Source organism: Cricetulus griseus, chromosome 4, assembly GCF_003668045.3.
Source record: "Cricetulus griseus strain 17A/GY chromosome 4, alternate assembly CriGri-PICRH-1.0, whole genome shotgun sequence".
In the NCBI taxonomy this organism is placed as follows: domain Eukaryota; kingdom Metazoa; phylum Chordata; class Mammalia; order Rodentia; family Cricetidae; genus Cricetulus; species Cricetulus griseus.
Window position 1 is genome coordinate 75,750,877 of NC_048597.1, and position 23,021 is coordinate 75,773,897.

Sequence of the window (23,021 nt, forward strand, 5' to 3'; positions counted from 1 at the left end):
AGGTGCAGAGTGTCACTGATCTATCCAGAGCCATACACCCATCTACCTGGCACTCTCCAATGTCCAGCAACAGTCAGGTTTGTGTGGCCAAAGCCTGTCTACCTGCTCCCCCAACTCCATGCTGAAGGGTGCTGTGGCCCGACCAAGGGGCTCTATCAATACCACCCTACCAGCAAAACCTGTCACCCCAGTGGAGCAGGACTGGCCTTGCATCTTCCAGGTCCCCTGAAGCTTCCTGTCCTGTCCCATTCATCCTCCATCATGTCTTCTGTGATCCAGGCCACTTGATGATTCCCACAATGTCAATTATTAATCTTTCGCTTTATACCTGTTACCCACAATCTGCTCTAGGAATATCACCCACAGATACCCACAAAATTTTTCTCCCTCTTTTTCCCTCTCTCTTCACCCTCTTTCTCTCCCCTTCCTTCCTTTCTTTTAATTTTTGTGTTTTGTTTTGTAAGACAGGGTCTTGCTATGTAGTTTAAGCTGGCCCCAGACTCACAGCAATCCCCCTGCCTCACACTCCAGTTACAAGCAGTTACCATGCTTTGTCTTAAAGAATTTTCTTAGACTGTGTTCTCTCACATGCTTTTAAGACAGTACCTAAAACGTATTATTACAAGCTTCCATAGCAGCAAAGGGTAACAATTCCCAGACTATTGTTAATTGACATTTTAACCGCCACAATGCTCTGTTGCAGAAAACCCAGGAAACACAAGTCTGCACCAACAACTCAGAATGAGGGACCAAAAGCTGAGATTTCTACATGGCTTCCTGTCTAATCTCTCCTCCCACAAAACGTATCCCAATGTAAAAACAGGTTTTAAAGCTTCAAAGTAGTTTATTGTTTTTCTCTGTAAAGAAATTTCAGAATGTGTACCTCTTAACATAAACCTCTTAGGATTAAAATTTTAAGACTTTTTAAGATGTTAGCACACAATTGATAAAATGTGAATATAGTCACATTTTAAAATACTTTTTTTTTTTTTTTTTTTTTTTTTTTTACATTTTACTTATATGTGTATAGGTATGTGTGTTCATGGAGGCCAGAGGGCAACCCATGGAGTCAGTTCTCTCCTTCCACCACAGGGTGGAATCAAACTCTGGTCCTCAGGCTGAGCAGCAAGCATCTCTCCCCGCTGAGTTGTGCCTCCATCCCAGGCAAATAATTATTAAATCTAAAATTCATACATTGTCGAGAGGGAGAAGGGATTGACATGTGAAGCAAGCTTGTTCCTAATTTGAACTAATAAAATAAAATTTAAAAAAATTCGTACATTGCCAGTTGTTTAGAAAACATACCAAATGGCAATGTCTGCATTTACATTGATTTCTGGGCCTTATTTGATCACTGTTTGTTTTTTTTTTAAGATTTTATTTATTTGTTATGTATACAACATTCTGCTTCCATGTATATCTGCACACCAGAAGAGGGCACCAGATCTCATAAGGGATGGTTGTGAGCCACCATGTGGTTGCTGGGAATTGAACTCAGGACCTCTGGAAGAGCAGTCAGTGCTCTTAACCTCCGAGCCATCTCTCCAGCCCCCATTTGATCACCATTTCTGAGTTAGCATATAAAATAATGGGTTCACTCTGCCATTTTCATTCACACCTACAGACTACTGTGCTTTCCTCACATTCGCCCCTGACTACTCTCCTGTTCCTCCTCCGCAATGAGCTGCCTTCCTACCGACAGTTTCCCTTCTGCCTTCATGCCATATATATTTAAATTTAGATTCTACATATGTAAGGAAATATGATACTTTGTCTTTCTGTCCCCTTCCTCATTATCTTCTCTTGTTCCTCCCCCTTCCCATGGTCCCCTTCATCACTCTGCAACGTCCTGTTCTACTTTCATGTCATCACACCGGTTGGCTTCAGCATGGACCATGCTCATCAATGCACTGCCAGCTGTATGCCATAACCACACAGCCTATCTTGAATCACTGTGACAGGGGACTAGACAGGAAAAAGCCCCACAGCTTGTGCAGCTCCTTGAATGCCACCGATGGCAAGCCTGACACACGGCAGGTTTCATTCAGTAGTTTAGCAAGATCTTGAAGCACCCAGCTTTTATCTGATTCTGTCCCCAGTGAGTGTGGCCCTGTCTGTCTGCCCCACTGTCCAGAGGCAAACAAGGGTTGGCTTTGGGCAGCGCCATGCTCTTCAAAGAGAAAGACCTATGTCTCTCTGAAGCTACCACTATCTGACCATTGTTGCCATGATAACTGTAACACTCCCACTGCTGACATCATCACCTTCACTATCATCACCAACTCTGTCATCACCTTCACCACGACCACCACCATCTTCACTATAATCTTCACTATCAAAATTATCACTGCAGCCGGGTGTTGGTGGCGCACACCTTTAATCCCAGCACTCGGGAGGCAGAGGCAGGCAGATCTCTGTGAGTTCGAGGCCAGCCTGGTCTCCACAGCGAGTGCCAGGATAGGCTCCAAAGCTACACAGAGAAACCCTGTCTCGAAAAAAAAAAAAAATTTATCACTGCAATCACATGTAACACAGAAAAATAAAAGACCCAGAGATAGATATTGGGGTTCAAATTTCGTAACCTCAGCATGGCTGGAGAATCCTGAGACTTCAATGTCTTCCTATCCTCAATGTGACTGGAGAATGAATGCTTGATACTGACTACTTTTATCTTTTATACCCACTAGTGCTGGGATTAAAGGCGTGTGATCCCAGGTGCTGAGATCATCTTTGTGTGAGCTGATTCTCTTTAGAACTGCATCAATCTTGTGTAGATCTGGGTGGCCTTGGACTCACAGAGATCCGTCTACCTCTTAATCTTGAGTCTTAGGATTAAAGGTGTGTGCCACCACCTCCTAGCTTCTGGCTGCTGGGATTAAAAGTATGTATCACCACTACCCGATCTCTATAGCTTGAGGCTGGCTTTGCTTTCGGGAATCCTCAGGCAAGCTTTAATAAATCATAAATAATACATCACCAAAATCACATTCTTTATCATCACACCTCTGCCACCAGTATTACCACTATTCCATCTTGGGGACATACCATCTCACATACCATATGTATTAGTAACTTCTCCTTACTCTGGATCTCTTCCATTGGAATGAACTGCCACAAAGCTAGATGGTTTTCTGTGTAGCTCATGACATGCCATTTGCCCCTAAGGAGATCTAGTCTGAAAGACACGCCCACAGTATGCTGTGGACCACATGAGCACAGCCACCATCACAATGGCGTATTTCCCATGTCTGTGCATGCTTTAGAATTAAACAGATCCCTGGAATGTTAGAGTATGCTTGGGGAAGTCTCTCCAGACCCAGTTCCCCTTCTCTGTGTCTGGGGGTAATTGCACCCCTATCTTAGAGGTTTTTTAAGGTAGTTCTTGGGGATGCAAATCTTCCTGCTGTATGAGGGTTTGCTAGGAAATTGGTGCATGTGGCTTTGACAGGTAAGATCCAACTGCATCAGCACAGTGCTTCCACATCCATTTCTACCTCCAATGTTTCATGCCAAGGCTGCAGGAGGGAGTCATACGTTCCTTGGAAGAGAGGGAAACACTCCAGGCATGATAGCATGTAAGTGCAAGACCAGAACTCAGGAGGATCACAAGTTCTAGGCAGGCCTGGTCTACATAGCAAGTTCTGAGACAGCCAGGGCTATACAGGCTAACACAAGACCCTGTCTTGAAACAACAGGAAGAAAGAGAGGGATGGAGGAAGGGAAGAAGGGAGGGGGAGAGAGAGAGGGAGGGAAGAAGGAGTGAAAAACAATCCACATGTTCCCCTCTACTATGTCTATACCTATGGTCCCTGGCACTGTTTGGCACACCTGGAAGATTCACAAACACTATTTACTGGATGTGTGAATGAATAATTGGGTGGATGGAGAAATGATTGGTAGATGACAGATGGAATCTGGATGGAGAGATAGATCCATCTATTGTATGATAGGTAGATGGATGACTAGATGGATGGTCGATGATGAGTGATAGATGATGGATGGAGATGAGTGATGAGCGAGTGGATGATTGATGGAGGAATATGTGTTATTCTTTTGTTTAAAAAGAAGAAAAGAGAAATTGCTGAGACAGACATATTGACTATAAGTTTATTATAAGGCCCGGTAGAATGGGGAGACTAAGAGGAGGAACAGGGGTAAATGGCTGACCGCCATGGCCGGTCGCCATAGAGAGACAGAGTGGGAAACAGAGAGAGGGGAACAGAGCGCACAGAGAAAAGAGAGAGAGAGAGAGAGAGAGAGAGAGAGAGAGAGAGAGAGAGAGAGAGAGAGAGCATAAAGGGGCAGGGGCCTATCTTTTAAAGGGGTCCTCTGCACCTGCGTGCAGACTTCTTTCCCATGGAACCTTGGGCTGACCAGGGTTCTGCCTGAGTGGATTCCACCAGGTAACAGGGGCAGGCCAGCATAATGCCTGAACCTTTCAATATAGATGGATAGACAGATGAATGGCTCATGCTGACTTCTCTCTCCATAACCTCGGATAAATCAGAAAACTTTGTAACCAGAGTTTAAAATATGTGAAAGCCTTTCTTGCTGCTTGGAAATGAGAAATCACTGGGGAGGAAGGCAAAGAGGAGTAGTGGTTCCTAGTGACACCAAATAGTTAAAGATCTCTGTTTTGGGTGGCCTAAACATTCAAATTTGGCAGCTGTCCCCCAGCTGTCCCCCTCCAGCTGTTCCTGGGAGTCAAGCCTCCCTTTGTTTGCCCTGTTCTTGGCAACTGTTGCCTTTTCTGAAGGACAGCAAGAGCCAGCTGTCACCCACAGGAGGAAAAGCAGAAAGGTTGGTCCTGCAGGGAGATACTTGTGACACAGAAGAAACTTGCCATGTGGGTTCTGGAAGGTCTTTTATTTCTTACACTGTTCCATCCTCACAAGCTCTGTCACAGAACAGCCTGGGGAACTCAAAGGGCTGAAAACAAGGCTGCCTTCTAAAACAGCTCTGAATATAAATAAACATAAACCCAATGGGCACCATATTTCAGAAACCTGTCTCCATAGATGGCGTCGCTGGGCAGGTTCAGACGAGGGACATTAGTGCTACCCATGCTGCATATGGGATGAGGTGTGGTCAGGAGTACTGAAGTTGGGCTGAAAATTATTGTCTGGAATGAAAACATCTATAATAGCAATGGCTGATGGCTGCTTCCAGGGTCAAAAAGTAATGGGTGGGAATGTGACAAGGATCCCACCAAACACGAACTGTGAGGTGGCGGCTGGCAGAGCTGGGGTCAGAGCCTTTCCTCTGTATGGCTTTGAAATTTCCCCCACCCCATCCCCCAAAGATGTTTTTAGCTAATGGGTTTCGGAGATGGCTCAGTTGGTGAAAGCGCTTATCTCGAAAGCATGAGGGCCTGGGTTGGATCCCCAGAACCCATGTAAAAAGTTGGGCATATCTTGAAAAACAAACAAAAAAACAAAACAAAACAAAACAAAACAAAAAAAGTTGGGCATGATGGCACATGCCTCTAATTCCAGTACTGGAGAGGCAGAAACAGGATGATCCCTGGCGATTCCTGGTGAGTCAGTCTAGCCAAATTGGCAAGCCTCGGGTCCCAGTGAGAGACCCTGTCTCTAAAAAAAAAAAAAAAAAAAAAAGTAGTGGGACCAGCAAAATGGCCCAAGGGATAAAGGCACTTGTCACTAAGCCTAATAATGACTTCAGTTCAAACCCTGGAACATACATGGAAGGAGAGAATTGACTCTCAAATTGTCCTCAGATTGTCAAATGAAATGTCCTCTGATTTTCACACAAATGCTTCAGTTCCTCTCTTCTCTCCTCTCTCCTCCCTCCCTCCCCCCCCCCCGCATGCACATACACACAGAAGAAGAAGGTTGACTCTCTGGTTTACACATATACGTGTACACACACAGACACACTTGTCTACACACATGACCCTGCACAGGCACGCATGCACGCACTCTCTCTCTCTCTCTCTCTCTCTCTCTCTCTCTCTCTCTCTCACACACACACACACACACACACACACACACACACCTTCCTAACAAGCCGCCCATCAGCTCAGCCCCATGTTAGCCTATGTATTACTGCCCTGTACCTCCAATCCTGTCAGGTGCTCCCCCATCAGAGGCCCCCTCCTGGGGAAGAATCTGTGTTTTCTTCCACGGTGGCCTCACACTTTCCAATAGACTTCTGTCCTGTATCTCCACCCCCATCCCCAGAGGTTTCATGCTTCAAATTCTAGCAGTTTCTGTCATATGAAACATTCACTCTGTGAGGTGGGGGTGGGGGGTGAAACATTCTCTCAATGGGAGAACCCTGAGACCCCTGAGGTAAACAAAAACACATGTCAGGGAAAGCAGAAACTTCCAAGAATCTCAAGCCCCACCCCAGGTTTGTGAACAGGAAGAGGCTGGCCAGGGGAGCTGCCTACACCAGACTCTTGGACCTGTTGCGCTGCCTACAAATCCTTCTGAGAGCTCCAGGGTTGCTGCTTTCACAAGTGTCCCCTTGACTTGGGTGGACTTTTCAGTGCTACAGCTGCTTCTGACTCAGGCCTGCTCATACCAGTTACCCATACCCCCCCCCAAAAAAATTCATTGGTTCACCAATTTGACTTTGGTACAGTACTTTACTTTACTTTACAGTCTGTTGTGGGTTCCCTATCCAGAGTGTGTTGAAAAGTCTTACACAACAAAGTCAGGAGAGGAGGGGACAGTCACATCCAAGATGCCACATGGATGAAGTAAAAAACCTTTGATCCAGGGTTCCTAAAGACTCTAAGTATGTCACAAGCTGTGGGTCTCTAGCAAAGAGATGCCAGCTCTCTGGGTACTATGTGGGGACTATGTTACCAGTATGAGAGGTGGGTAATGCTCCAACAACTCACAGAGTTGTTGAGGAGGTGTGTAGGACACACAGGAGGCCTGATTCCAGTCCCAAGGTAATTGTGAAGCCTCCAAGGCTCTCCTGCCCTCCTGTTAGCTGGTTTCCCTACCTGATAAATGGAGGTGGGGTCATCCACATGAATAGTGAGATGCCACTTGTGGCATGGGGTCCTTCAGAGGTAAGATACTCAGCCCAGCCCACGATACTGACCCCCTTGCTTGGCCTTTTCCTATAGTTGCTCTCATCCACAGCCAGCTGGTGTATCGCTCACAAGCCACTGACCACTAAGAGGCTATTTTTACACAGTAGGGATAAAAGATGGAGAAAAGGGAAGTGCCTGGAAGGTACCTGGAAGGAATCAGCCTCTCTTCTGGGACCAGATCACCAGGAGCTTGAGAAAGGGCACAATGGCCCAGCACACCACCATGGGGACATCTTTCGAAAACCTACAACTATATTTTCTGGTCCTGCTGAGCTGCAGAGAGGAGACTCTGGGAACTAGTGAGCTGCCTGTGAATCTTGCAGAGGTCCTTCCCAAAGAAAGGTCCATCTCCTACCCCTGAGCACACTTCCGCATAAGTGCGGAGAAAAGCGCCTCGTCACCCCATGGGGCTACTCAGTCACCTAAGATGAGTTGATGAGTTGCTCAGAGAGGGGCTTTTGGCACACTGCAAACACACACTGTGAAATTCTAGACATTTAAAAAACAAGCACTGTAAGGGTTGGAAAGATGGCTCTGAGGTTAAGAGCACTGACTGCTCTTCCAGAGGTCCTGAGTTCAATTCCCAGCAACCACATGGTGGCTCACAACCATCCCTTATGAGATCTGGTGCCCTCTTCTGATGTGCAGATATACATGGAAGCAGAATGTTGTATACATAATAAATAAATAAAATCTTAAAAAAAAAACAAGCACTGTATTAGTAACTTTCCTGTTGCTGTGACAAAATATCTGATAAATGCAACTTAAGAAAGGAAGAGTTTGAGCTGGAGAGATGGCTCAGGGGTTAAGAGCACTGGCTGCTCTACCAGAGGTCCTGAGTTCAAGTCCCAGTCCCAGTACCCACAAGGTGGCTCACAACCATCTATAATGAGATCCAGTGCCCTCTTCTGGCTTGCAGGCTCAGTGGTAGAGCACTTTCGTAGAATCCCCCAGTGAGGGGTTTGGGTGTGGCTCAGTGGTAGAGCATCTGCCTAGAATCCCCCAGTGAGGGGCTGGGGTGTAGCTCAGGGGTAGAACACCTGCCTAGAATCCTCCAGTGAGGGGCTGGGGGTGTGGCTCAACAGAATACTCACCTAACATGTACAGGCCCTATGTTCAATCCCTAGTGGCTCAAAACGAGAGAGAGAGAGAGAGAGAGAGAGAGAGAGAGAGAGAGAGAGAGAGAGAAGATACAACATGAAGCAGTATCATTAAAGGCAAGCTTCCAATTTCAGATTCTAAGTTCCCATCCAAGTCCCTGGATACAGCCAAAGACTCGCTAGCCTCAGCCCAGAGCGAACCTGGCTTTATGAAGAAGAGAACTGAATCTGTTTCTGCAGGCATTCTTCAAATGAGGCCTCGTATTTTTACAAAAATGCTAATTTTGTTTTTCAACACTGCCTGAAAGGGAAGCACAAAGCCTCAAAGCCCTTGCCAGGCTGGAGAGGAGGAAGGGGGTCGAGAAAGCTCCCAGCAGCGGGAGCCAGCATCCTTGGCTGCATATGACTCGGCAGACAGCGTGTTTTTCCCATCACCTGAGGCCCAGAGCCAATTTGTGCAAAAACAAGCTGCAGAGATAGGCGGGTGGGAGGAAGCGAGACCACACAGATAACAGGAGACAGCTGTGGGAGCCACAGTCAGGCCAGAGGCCGGAGTTTTAATTAGAGCGGCAGAGAACAGAGTGGCAGAGAACGGAGCTACTGGGTGAAGCACCTGGGCGCCCATCTGTTGGCTTAGGTAATGAGGCTGCAGCCGAGGGCCCAACACATGCTGCAAACAAGCAATGCTTCCTAATTACCACACTGCTTGGCCCTTAGGGCTCAGTCCTGCTTCCTCTTGGGGCACCCTATCAAGCACCTGGGAAGAGACAGGATGGAGCCCCCAAGGGCTTCCACCTCCCTCCCAGAGCATCTCAGTACTTCTGAGTACCATGGAAGCTGTGTTCTGAGGATGCTGGGACTCTAGCCAAGCAGTAACTGTCCTACTTCACTGGGAGGGGTGAGTGTCTGCCTGGCTTCTGATGGTGACACTCTGCAAAAGGATGCACTTGCTGCCACCCTGGGGTACTTGCCAGAAGCATCTTGACTCTGCACAGAGGGGTCACAAAGGGACTGGTGTTGGGGAAATGACATCCTGGCTCAAGCTCCAACCTGGACACTTGATGCTGAGCGTGGAGCAAAGGGCAAGGGGCCTTCCATAGATTGGGCCCTGTGGAGCTCTTCTGCACATAATGGTCTCTGGAGACCTTCTTTCTGAGTCTCAAAGACCACAGCAGCCTACCAGGTAACTGAGTCCCAGGCATTGAATGACTTCCTGAGTCCCGAGTCACAGTGGGGACTGGCTGCAGTCCCTGGGGTACTTGCCAGGTACCCCAGGTAGCAGAGCCAGCCTCTGAGGGACAAAGGGACAAAGAGAAAATCTGGGAAGAAGCCCACAGATGGTTGCCACTGGCCACCCAGCCAAAGGACTGAGAGAAGAGTGATTGATGGCAGTATCACAATGATGATGGTAGTGATGGTAATGATGATGGAGGTGGTTATGATGGTAATGATTTGATGGTATCACGGCAACAAATGGTGGTGGTGGTGATGGAGAAATGACTTAGCTGTCAAGAGTAAATACTACTGCAGAGGACAAGAGTTTGATTACCAACACTCATGTTGGGTGGTTCACAACCGCCTCTGACTCCAGCTCAAGAGGATCCAAGGCCTCTGCCCTTCATGTGCACACACCCACATATATACAATTCATTAAAAATGTAAAGTTGGTAGTGATATTTGTGGTGATAGTAGTGATGATGGCAATGGTGATGATAGTGATGATGATGGTGGTGATGAGAGTGTTGGTGGTGGTGATGACGGATGATAGTGTTAACGCTGATGGGGATGATGGTGGTGATGGTGACAATAATACACATACATACTTTGCTGCTACACCCTTATAGAAATTCTCATAGTAGGTTTTATAACCCTCATTTGACATTGAATCCCAGAGAGTGTCATCACAGTCCCAACGTGCACAACTCTTTCTAAAGACATTTTAACACACCTGAAGTTGTATCTAAGTGATAGTGTGTACATGTATGCAGGTATGTGCATACAGGAATGCAAGGGAGCTCTAACCCAGCACCATTATTGGGGCCTCTCTCAGACCCCCAGCACCCACTATGGCAGAGCCAGTTCCCTGCATATGGAATTCACCTCAGGATACAGGCATCCCCATATACAGATTGTTCTGAGGATGCTCCCAGCAGTAAGAGCAAGCTCCCTTGGCTGCATATACCCAGGCTGCTCAGTGTCTTCATCCCTACTCAGCTGGGGGAAGGAGAGGTTATGTCCTGTCATTACCAGAGTGACCACACGCTGGAATGCTGGCTCTGCTTCTGATGTGTTGTGTTGCATTCAGCAAAGGACAAGAAAGGAAACTGCTTCTGATGTGTTGTGTTGCATTCAGCAAAGGACAAGAAAGGAAACAAGTTCATACCCTGTACAAAAGCCCAGAGAGCCTTCCATGGGAGCCAGCTAGAAACACAACTGCCCTAGAACTTACCAACTGAGTGTGTGTGTGTGTGTGTGTGTGTGTGTGTGTGTGTGTGTGTGTGTACATAGGTGTTTGCATGTGTATGGAGGCCCACATCGACTTCAGCTCTTGTTCCTCAGCTTCTGTCCCATCTTGTTTTTCTGTCTGGCTTGGGGCCAACCAATTAGACCAGGCTGGCCAGCAGCCCCAAAGAGCCACCTGTGCCTATCTCTGACTTCTGCTGGGATTATAAGTATGTGCCACTGTGCCCCTTTTTTTATGTGGGTTCTAGGGATTGAACTCAGAAGCACTTGACCAACCAAGCCATCTCCCCAGTCCTACCACCCTCTTCTAAATAAAAGGATTTAATTGGACATCATCTTTCCCTTTCCAAACTTGAGTATCTCCAATACAGCTTAGAAAAACTCCAGGATAAACTGACAAGAACAAAATTGCTCAGCCCATGACAATGAGCTTGTCTTGAACCTGAATCTGGAGGAAGAGGCCATCGGGAAAGGAGGTGCACTCACCCTGCAAGGCACTGTTCACTTTATTCCACTCATGTGGGGAGAAATGGGTCCTGAAGCCAGGGCTCAACGCCTGCAGTCTTGGAACTCTGCCCTTGCCAAACCGCAGTGAGCCAGACAACCGCTAAGCCTGGCTTCAAGAACACGGGGGAAGGCAGTTCTGGAAGCTGCACAGAGCAGCATCATGTGAGAGATCAGAAGTTGAAGCTTCCCTGCCTGTTCCCTCAGGACCACTTTCTGGAGCCAGCTCCATGGCCAAGAACCAGAGTCTACTGTGTGCATATGAAGTGAGTTTTCCTCTGTGGAAAACAACAGACCCGAAGCAGACACACATGCCATGTGAACCTTTCCTTCCACGGCCAGCTTTGCAAAGAGGTGTCATTAACCCAGCCATCTGCTTCCTCCACTTCTCGGCCACTTGGCTGGAGATCCTACAATTCTAGAGTGTTATCAGTGACCTGCCTCTGCTATAAATGACCAGACAGAGCAGGAACTTGCTACCTACAGTTGTGGGACAGGGAGCAGCAGTGCTGGGAAGGCTAGTTGAAATCAGCTGTGTACCCACAGCATGTCCACTAAAGAGTGAATCAGGCCAGGTGTGGTGTCCCTACCTACAACCCCAGCTGTCAGGAAGCTGAGGCAGGAGGGTAACAAGTTCAAGGCTTACCTGAGCTACATAATGAGACTTTGTCTCAAAAAGGCAGAAAGGGGCAGGGGAGATTGTTCAGTGGGTAAAGTGCTTGATGTGCAAGCACAAGGACCTGAGTTCAAACCCTGGAACCCATAAAAACAGGGATAATTATAAGTCCACAAGGCCCCCACTCTTAGATGAAGAACCATAGTAGATGGTTGCTAAGAGATTGGGGGGGGGTAATCAGTCTTCTCCAGGGAGGAGACCTTGAAAGGCCATCCAATCCCAAGTGGACAGACCTAAACACACGTACATAAGAGTAACACTAAATGGACTCTGTAGGAGTGTGTGTGTGTGTGTGTGTGTGTGTGTGTGTGTGTGTGTGTGTGCGCACGCGTTCCCAGAAAGAGTAGGGGAGAAAGGAGTTGGGGAGGGGGCCAAAGAAGGGGTGTAAATGATGTAAATATAGTGTACTTATATATGAAATTCTAAAATAAAAATTTAAATTAAATTACAAACTTGTAATCCTAGTCTTTAGGAGGCAGAGAGAATGGACCCTCACTCCCTGAGTGAGCTGAGGCTCACTGAATGTCCAGCTAAGACTACTTAGCTGGTGAGTTCTAGGCCAATGAGAGATTCTGCCTCAAAAAATCAAGGTATACAGTGCCTGAGGGTGACACCCTAAATTAACCTCTGACCTCTACATGCCCATAGCCACATAGGCATGTGCATACATGTACCTGTACACACACAAGAACACATTCCTGTACATACACAAAAAGAAAAAAAGACAGACAGCCTGTCTGAGTAGCAATCCACCATGGGACAGGGAAGTTCCTATCCAAGGAGCAGAAAGGGGCCACAGGGGTGACCATGAAGACCCACCCAGAGTCAAGCAAGGACCCTAAGGTAGCCTCTAGGCAGCTGCCTTTCACTTTGAACCCTTCTCTCTGCTGAGGTTTTAACCATGTGAATGCCACACTCATTCAAAGTCAAATCCCAAGTGACAGTGGAAATGGATGCATAAACTCAGGTTAGAACAGGTACAAAGACAGTTCAGCCAGTAAAGCACTTGCCTCACAAGTACCAAGTCTGAGCTCAATCCATAGCACTGAAGTTAGGAGCCAGTAGTGACAGCCCATGCTTGCAATCCCAGCGCTTTGGAGGTGGAGACAGGTGGATCCCTAGGACTCGCTGGCCAGCCAGCCTACCTGAATCAACAAGTTGCAGGTTCAGAAGAGACTGGGTTTCAGAACATAAGCTAGATGGTGAGGAATGACCCCAAGGTTAACCTCTGATGTGCACGCGCGCGCGCGCGCGCGCGCGCACACACACACACACACACACACACACACACACACACACGTGCGGGGCTCGATCCTGTGGCTGTCATAGCCAATTACCATGACCTGGTACCTAAAGCAAGAATTGAAGCAAGAATGTTTTTCTCAACACTTCCAAAAACTCAGAATCAAGAAGCAAGACCATGGTGTCCAGACTACATCCCTCTGGAGCTCTAGGGGAGATGCTTCCTGCTTCTCAGTAGTCCTGTGATGTTAGGCATCCCTTTCTGGTCACCACGTCACTTCATCTCCACTTCTGTGGCAGGTAACCTCTGCATGTGTCCCGATCTTCCCTTGCCCCCTCCTCACACAAAGGCACATATGTCACTTAGAGCCCCCTAGAAAATCCAAGGTCACATCCTCAAGTGAGGGAAAAAGCAGTCCTCAGAGCCAAACAGCCACCGTTGTTATTGTACTATCTGTGCCTGCATGCAAGCATCAATCATAACCGTGCCTACTATGGAGTAACAATGTTCCCCCTTAAGAACGAGGGGGTGTTGAGGGTCACTGGACCCACATCTGAGGTTCCAGCCATTCCTCCTGAGCATCTTATGCAGTCTGTTCTCATTTCATGAGACCTAGGAAGTCGGGATACATAGGATACATAGACTGGGGAAAGCTAACTGAGGGCTCCATCACCCATGCTCTGTAAGCCCAATGAGCTCACTGAATCCCTAGGGGAGCTTTGGTGGAATTGAACTTTGTCGCTAGAACCTTAAAAGGATCGGATAAATGACATTTGTATGTCCCCAGGGAAGGAAATCTCTCAACATCAAGTTAATCACATCTGATGTCCTGTGCCATATGGAGGCACATTCTCAGGTCCCAGGGATTGGCTCATGTGTAGCATTGGAGGCCCTTATTCCCTATCAGACCAGGGTAGGACCATGCTGGTTACTTTTCTAGTCGCCGCTATCAAATCCCTGACAGAAGCAACTAAGGGGAGAAGCCTTTCGTTGTGGCTCATGGTCAGAGGGGGTCAGCCCTGTGGCAAGGGAGACAGGAAGAGCTGTGTGGCTCTGTACAGGGTGGTGGGAGCTTGTGGTAGATCAGAAATCAGAGAACATGAATCAAAATGAGGAGAAGCTATAACCCCCAGAGACCCACCTCTGCCATCCATGCCTCAGGCCTCATAGCTTCTACAAACTTCTACAATAAAACACCAGCTGAGGATCAAGAGTTCAAACACAAGAGAGCTCATAAGATAGTTCTGCAGTATAGGTGCTTGCTGTCAAGCCTGGAGACCTGAGTTCAATCCCCAGGACTCACCGAGTAGAAGGAGAGTAACAATTCCTGAAAGCTGTACCCTTACACACACACACACACACACACACACACACACACACACACACGAAACAAACAAACAAATGTGAATACTGAATAAAAATGCCAACAAAACTTGGCACATATCAACTTTTAGGGTGAATTTCACATTCAAATGCTAACCGAGAGGAACACACTGGCCTCCTATGTCATTTGTCGGTTGCTGTAGACAAAACATACATATTTTTTGAGGTGGGTCTCATGTCATCTAGACTGGCTTTGGACTAACTGGGCAGCTGAAAATATGCCTTGAACTTCTAATCCTCCTGCCTCCACCTTCCAAGTGTTGGGATTACAGGTGGTTTATGTGAATCGTCACACTCACCCTCCAAGTATTTTAGCCATCACACCATCTCCCAACCTCCTGCTCTTGGTTTTTTGAGGTTTGGGGTTTTTTGTTTGTTTGTTTGTTTTGTTTTGTTTTTTTGAGGCAGGGTCTTGCTCATGAAGATCTGGATGGCCTTGAACTCACAGCAATCCTCCTGCCTCAGCCTCCCGAATGTTAAGATTATAGGCATACATGACCACACCCAGATAAAGCTTTCTGGGTTTTGTAACCATTTATATAATGAAATTCCTAAACACAGCCCTGGACCCCTTCCTGGCTCCCAGGTTTTTCTCCATGAAAAAACAAACTTCCATCCCACTCTGTTGTTCTGATTATTTCCGAGACGATAAGGCCGGCACTGGCATATGAAAGACACCGGAACATTCAGCCACAGAGCAAAAGGCGCTATTACTGTATCTTACTACAAGCTTGAGCATGTGGAAGCTGTGAATCCCAACCCCATAATTGTCCCCATGTCCCTATGACCAGGGACATTGCTCCTGCACTGGTCCAAATGGACACATAGCTCTGTATTGTAGAAGCTGCCCCTCCCTTGTGTGCCCACGGGAAGCAATCAATAGCCTGCTTCTCCCAAAGCCATCATCCCCAAGACTCACAGCATGATTCAGCCAGGAGGGATGGTGTACAAACCGAGCCATGCCTACCTCCTCTCATTGTCATCCAGGTGTGAGAAGAGCACATTCTTGGAAATAGCCTTAGCCAGTGCAGTCATGGTCTTATAGTCCTTGGGAATGACCTGTGGAGAAGCCAAGGAGCAGAACTTTTAGTCCTGGGGACAGAACTAGCATCCCAAACTTCTGCTAGAAACTAAAGAAATAATTCATCCTGGAGCCACACTTCTGACATCCTCATAAGACTAGTGTCAGGCCATGCTAAAGGGCCATGCTAGGGAGTGTCATGTATATTTTACTTTAAAATTTCTAAATTACATTTATTTGTATATTGGGGTAGGGTCCGTATGCTACAGTGTTCATATGGAGGTCAGTGATCAATCTGCCAGAGGCAGTGCTCTCTTTCTACCATTTGAATTCTATGTATCTAACCTAAGTCATTAGGTTTGTAGAAAGCATGTTGACCTGCTGAGCCATCTTGCCAGCCCACCTTTAGAAAAATTTTAAATAAATAAAAAGTGAGAAAACTGGAGTAGTCCAATAAGAGGCTTGGACACAATCTAATCTTTAGAGTTTGGAACTGCTTGGGGCCTGTGGCTATTTAGAACTTCAGAGCCACCCAAGAAGGTGCCAGAGACTACCTTTTGTTGATTTTTGTTTTATCTCACTGAATTTGTAGAAAGATGATCAACAGGTGTTTAAATATTACAAGGCTGGGAGTGTAGTAATATAGTACTTTCCTAGAATCTCCCAGTGAGGAGTTTGGGGTGTGGTTCAGTGGTAGAGCACCTGCCTAGAATCCCCCCAGTGAGGGGCTACAGTGTGGCTTAGTGGTAGAACACCTAGGCAGATTCTCTACCACTAAGCCACACTCGCAGCCCCTCACTGGAAGATTCTAGGCAAACACTCTATACTGTGCCATGACCCTCACCCATTGAGCTTTGAGAGCCCTACTGAATTCATGTTTTAATCTGATCCCTTTAGCTTTCTTAGATGACCTCCTCCTGATGCAGGACCTTGTCAGGTGATGTTCAGTATTCTACCACCTTGACCTCCTCTGATTTGTGACATGTCTCATGGTTCTCTGCTTTTGATGGCCTTGGAACTGTGTACCACATATGCAGTTTCTGCATATAGCCCCTGACTATGGGACTATCTGAAGCTTTGCACACAAATTGTAGCTCTAGGAGTAGGGAAGAGGACCACAGAAGGGAAGTGATCAGGGGAGTTTCTTTGTTTTGATCTTGCTATGTAACCCAGGATGGCATGCATCTCAGGCATGCATCACCATACCAGGCAGCTTCCTGATGGATTTTATCATAATTCCAATGTTAGTTTTTATCATCTCCTCATACAGTATTAAATCCTGAGATGAAGGCAGTGTGGGATGGGTATTTAAAGGCTGAAGTGTTTATGTTTTTCAAGAAGAGAAATATTATGTATGATAAGGGTGACAGCTGTACAACACTGTGAATTAAGAACACTACCCAGCTCTGCACCTAAAAATGACTAAAATGGTTCAATAGGCTGAGCTGTGCCTCCCAAATTTCTGTGTGGGACCACCAAAGCACCCTTGGGGAGGATTTGAGGACCAGGCCTGTGGGTTGGTGAGATGTGAGGGTGGAGTCCTGGCCTCATAACGTAGCGCCCTTAATAGACAAGAAGGCATGCAGCAGGACAGAACTACAGCCTATCTTGTACTGGAAAACCCCATCCCTCTTCTCCTCAAGCCTGTTCAAGTCCTAAAACTAAAGGGAGCTGCCAAGACCCACACACACACAAGAGCCCCATCAAACACTATTGGGTTCATAGTGGCAATGGTGACAGTAATCCCACACATAACCAAGTCTCTCAACCCATGAGGCCCCATGCTCTAAGCAGACAGGAAATGAAGATCCCCAGGGCTAACAAGAACATCTCAGGAGTGTATGGAAATATGATGGGGCTCTTTACCTTCCTCACATAGGAGACAGCATCTTCTTCAGTGTAAACCTCTGCACTCACACCACCCCGCCGGTGGCGAGCCTTTACCACAGGGTTTGGAGGTATTGGGGAGATCTCCTCATCGTGGGAATCAGACTGTGAGTTTGACTTCTGCCGAGCCAGGATCTGCCTGTTTTCCTCCTGTGAGAGAAGAAAGGGAAGTTGAGAAATTGGATGTCATCTGATCGAGGTGGCTAAGACCTGTCATCTCAGTTACTCAGGAGGCTGATGTAGGAGGATCAGACAATTCAACAACAGCCTGAACTAAAAGTGAGACCCTTGTCTCAAAATTCAGAAGAGATCTGGGGATGAAGTTCAATGGTAGAACTCCTGCCTAGAATCCCCCTATGAGGGACTGGGGCATGGCTCAGTGGTAGAGCACCTGCCTAGAATCCCCCAGTGAGGGTCTGGGGTGTGGCTCAGTGGTCGAGCACCTGCCTAAAATTTCTCAGTGAAGGGTAAAGGATATGGTATGGCTCAATGGAAGAGTTCTTGTCTAGAATCCCTCAGGGAGGGGTAGGGTCATAGCTCTACACTGGAGCACTGGTTTAGCATGTTCAAGGCCCTGTACCCATCATGTCCAAGAAAAGACAAGACTAGACTAGACCAGAGAGCAGCCGTCCTAACAAAGCCTAGTCTTATAGTCCTGTACATGGAGACAGGGTCCCCAGGGTCTTCAGGATGAAGCAAGTGACTCACAGTTCACTGCACAAGCTCCTGATCATCATCATTCCTGGAGGACCCTCCTTCCCTCTCAGATGCTATTGATGTCTCCTCTTCTACCACCCCTGGTGGTGAAAACCATCACTTCAGGACCTATAACCACTATATCATTAGCCCCTCTCTCCACCATCCCTCCAGGCAATGGCCCCTCTCCTGCCAGGCCCCGGACATCTCCACATTTCCTTCCTCCCAAATAGACAACTCTGCCAGCCATAATGCTCACCTCAGACCCTCTTCTCTTCATTCTATATAGAGAAAGTTTGTTTCTGAGCCTGACCCTAGTGCCTGATGCCAACCTCTCATATTCTGAGGCCACTTCTGAGTATTTAACACCCTATGGGAGGCTCTACCCACCCTGAACCTTGGTCATCCACCCATAGTCTAAGGATGTGTCTAAGGATGGTATTAAACAAGATCATAGATGATCTGAACAGATTCCCAAATATGATGGAATGTATTTGTAACACCCAGGTAAGATATCAAGACACAGGGAGAGGCCACAAGAAGATGGAGGTAATGAATGGGCTTTGGGAACCCATTTCCTATGGAGGGATACTCTCTCAGACTAGATACAAGGGAATGATTTGACAAATTTTGATGATTCCCCCATGGGAGGCCTCACCCTCCCTAAGGAGTGGATGGGGGATGGGATGGAGAGTTGGTGGGGGAAGTGGGAGGACGGGAGGGAGAGGGAACTGGGATTGGTATGTACAATAAGATTGCTTTTAATTTAAATAAAAACTAATTTTAAAAAAGATGAAGGTAGAGATTAGAGTAACACGCCTGTAAGTTGTACTGTTGGCCACCAGAGCCATGAGTGGCAAAAAGGACCATCCCCAGGCTCCTGTAGGGATCACAACCCCATTACACCTATCCTCAAGATTCCTGGCCTTGCCGGGCGGGCGTTGGTGGCGCACGCCTTTAATCCCAGCACTCCGGAGGCAGAGGCAGGTGGATCTCTGTGAGTTTGAGACCAGCCTGGTCTACAAGAGCTTGTTCCAGGACAGCCTCCAAAGCCACAGAGAAACCCTATCTCGAAAAACCAAAAAAAAAAAAAAAAAAGATTCCTGGCCTCCATGGCCCTAAGACTGCCTAAGAAACACTACTTAGGAAATGCACAGAGCAGATGTAAGAGAGCTCACCTTATACCCCTCCCACAGGGTGCACAGGAGGCCCAGGAAACCGGTTCCTGCTCAGGCTGTGCTCTGTCCTTCTTTGTGTATGCCAGCTTCACCCTGATCTCATCAGTGGTCACCCTCTGTGAATATCCAGAGAGGAGTCCCACTTGTGGGAGATGATCAGCCTGAGCCCCAATTCTACAGGAAAGAGTGGAGGCCAGAGAAGGTCGGCCATCCATTCTACCCATTCACACCCCTTCTCACCTTCCTGACTCCTCACAGCTCTCTCTACAGCCCTACCCAGAGCACTCCCAGCACCTTGAATGCCCCCCTTTCTCCATCATCCACCTCCAGCTCAGTCAGGAGTTTTCCTGGTAGAACAAGATGGCGGGATGTCCTCTGTTGTTCTTAGAGAGGGCTGTGGTCATCCCACAACCTATGGTGTCATCTCCTGTCCTCTATAACTGCAGTCTGAGAATATTAAATGGAAATTTCTATAAATGAAGAGTTCCTAAGATGTTGGGTTTTGTTTTGTTTTGTTTTTGGTTGGTTGTTTTTGTTTGGTTGGGGTTTTGTTTTTGCTTTTTTTTTTTTTTTTTTATCATTTTTGCAGTGCTAGTAATGGAAGCCAGGGCTTGATGCACATCAAGTAAGCTCTCTACCACTGAGCCATGTTCCAGCCTTTCACTGGGGGATTCTAGGCAGGTGACCAACCATGAAGCCATGCCTCTAGCCCTGTGTTTGCTTTTATTTTGAAACAGTGTCTCACTATGTTGCCCATGCTGGCTCTTGAATCCATAATCTTCCAGCCTCAGCCTCAGGAATAGCTGAGGTTCCTTCTCATCCTGTTCCCCATGACCCTCATGACTCCTCTCAGCTTTTGGGACACCCCCAACCCAAAGCCCTTCCTATACCATCAATATGATGGAGTCTTCTACCAGGTTGGAGGTTCATGGATTCTCCCCCCAGTGCATCACTGGTTGATGTGGAACTTTAGATGGACTGGCGGCCTCCTCATCAATGCTTTCCAATAGCTCCAGATGGAGCCCTCAGCCCAAGGCTGAGACCACAGTTCCAAGATGCCCATCTTCAGACACATACATAGTATGTAGGATCCTGGAAGATGACTGCAGTGTCAGGCAAAGCCAAGGCTGTGTCTCTTCCTGTGATTCTGAATCTCCTGCCATGACTTTTTTAAAATGTCTCCTCAGGCTGGGCAGTGGTGGCACATGCCTTTAGTCCCAGAACTCGGAAGTGGATCTCTGTGAATTCAAAGCCAGTCTGGTCTACAGAGTGAGTTCCAGGACAGCTAGGGCTATTACACAGAGAAACCCTATCTCAAAAAAAAAGAAAGAAAGAAAGAAAGAAAGAAAGAAAGAAAAAAGAAAGACAAAAAGCCTTCTCAAACATGCAGACAGAAGAAAAGAGGCTGGCTGTGAGACCTCAAGGTACCTTAGCTTCCTGCTGGTTATGAGGTTTGTAGCAACCTAGGCTGTCCCTGTGGAAAAATGAGAGCAGGGCTAGGGGCGTGGCTCAGATAGAATGCTTGCCTTCAGAAAGCCCTGGGTTCTATCCCCAGCACCACATAAAACTGCTCCTGTAATCCCAGTACTCAGAAGGTAGAGGAAGGAGGATCGGGAGTTCAAGGATAGCCTCCGTTACATAGCAAATTCAGAGCCAGCTTTCAATACGCATGAGATCCTGTCTAAAACAACAGAAACAGGGCCTTAACATGGAAAATTCCAGCTGACTTTTGTGGGAATCGGAGCATAGGAGACCTTGTCAAACAGACCTGAGCAGGCATGGCTGCACCAGAGATGCCAGGTGTCAGCCAAGCCCTGGCAGCACTGTGTAGAACTCTCAGCCTCATCTTTCTGACATGTGATAGCTGGGGCCCACTCCTCACAGGGGTGGGTGCAACAGACTACCTGCTGCTCCAACCTAAGAATCCACATCTCCACCTAACAGCATGGCCAGGAGACCGGCCCATCACCCACCCTGGCACTTCATCACAGTGACTGGCTGAATCTCAAATCAGTGGATCCAGAACACCCAGCCAGGAAACCACAAAGAACGTTCAATGCAGTTCTACAAAGCTGTTTAAAAATATCTTTTACAGAATTTCCCGCAAGAAGACAGCAGGTGGGTGAGGCACCTCCCCTCCCTCCAGACACTCCACTCTAACGATAGTACATTAAATATGCACATATATAAATCCACACCACCAAGGAGAATGGGAGAGACGCCCGCCATCGAGAAGTTTCCGGAGATTCCTGGAAAAAGGACAGGCAATCCTGGAGTGGGATCCAGTATAGGCATAGGCTTCCCTGGCTTCAGGAAAGGAGTGATGTGCCCTGCAGAACCCCCTAGAACACAGCGGAGCCCAGAACAGACCCCAGATGAGGAAGGTAGGATCAAAAACCAGACCCTGAGCTGGGCCTGCCTGCACTGAGCCAGCTCCACAGACTCTCACTGCTTCCCTTGGCTTAGCTTTTATTATGGAAATGTTCAAGATAATACAAAAGTATGACTCACCAAACACCCGGAGCCCAGATCTACCCAGGATCAAAGGAGACCCACTCCTCCTCCACCACCCCCCTTAGTCACGCATGCATGAAGAGAACATAAGATGCCACTGTGTAATTTGAACATGCCGTTAGGAAAATGAAATTCTACTTGCCAGTTTGTTGACATAAACAACATCAAAATAAATAATGTATCCCAGAAATGATGCCACCACCACACACCCCAAAGCCAGGCTTCGTGAGAAAGGATCCTTTATCCAGTGTGGCAGAGGTTTATGTCCAAGGATATCCAGCAACACAACGTCTTATGGGAAGCCCTTCCATGCTCCTGAGAGCCCAGTTCTATGACCCCAGGATCTTCATCTCCCTCCCCTCACTCCCCACCCCCATACTCCCCACACTCCCCCACATGAAACATTGGAAGGTGTAGATTAAGAGATAGCCCAGCTAGAGTCAGGCCTGATAGAACATCTCTGCTTGTCATTCCAGTACTGCTTGTCAACCCAGACCATGGGTTTGAGGCCAACCTGAGCTACACAGCAAGACCCTACCTCAAGAAACAAACAGCAGGGTGGGGAATGTAGCTCTGTTGGTAGAGTGTTTGCTTAGCGTGCATGAGGCCCTGGGTTTGATCCCTAGCACCTCATAAACAGAGAATAGTGGCAGACACCTATAATCCTAGCCCTCCAGAGGGTCTGTTCTACAGTGAGTTCCAGAACAGCCAGGGGTATATAATAAGACACCATCTCAAAATCAAAAATGAAAAGCAAATAAACAAACTAAAAGGCTGACTCACAAGCCCTGGAGTATGAGTGCAGCCCCCAGCATGAGTGGCTGACTCATTTCCACATCCCATGCCTTCCCCACACAGTGAAGCACACCTAGTCTATGCCCATTCTCTATGGATGGACCTATCACGCACCAGGCTTGGTGAGCCTCCGTCCCACTCAGATCTTAGGGTTGAGCTGCAGGGAGGTGCAGTATGGACCCCACTGGCACTGGCTACCTCATCTAACGCTGAACCTGGTGCTCTAGAACATCACTCTATCCTGTTGCCTTGTCAACCAACCTCAGCATCTCTGAGCTGAGTGCTATTCTTGTATATCTCTCCCCATCAGAACAAATCAACAACTAATCCTGGAACTAATCTTGTACACTCAGAAAGGTCATTGCTAGGGTTATGTGGGGTGTGGCGTGAGCTGTTGCTCTCAGGTGCTGCTCACTTTTTTTCTGTTTTATTTGAGACAGTGTCTCTCCCTGGCCTGGAATTCATCAAGCAGGCTAGGCAGGCTGCCCAGCA

At 47.5% G+C, this 23,021-nt stretch overlaps 1 protein-coding gene across 1 annotated transcript in view; it reads right to left on the reverse strand.

Annotated features, from left to right (window-relative positions):
• The window catches only part of Prkar1b (protein kinase cAMP-dependent type I regulatory subunit beta), a 112,303-nt gene that overhangs the window by 76,199 nt on the left and 13,083 nt on the right, over positions 1 to 23,021 (reverse strand). The window contains exons 2-3 of the mRNA XM_035444775.1: positions 17,326 to 17,496; positions 15,406 to 15,497 (exon numbers count right to left, since the gene is read on the reverse strand). Of these exons, the coding sequence (XP_035300666.1) occupies positions 15,406 to 15,497; positions 17,326 to 17,496 (263 nt within the window). The remainder of the gene's footprint in view (positions 1 to 15,405; positions 15,498 to 17,325; positions 17,497 to 23,021) is intronic.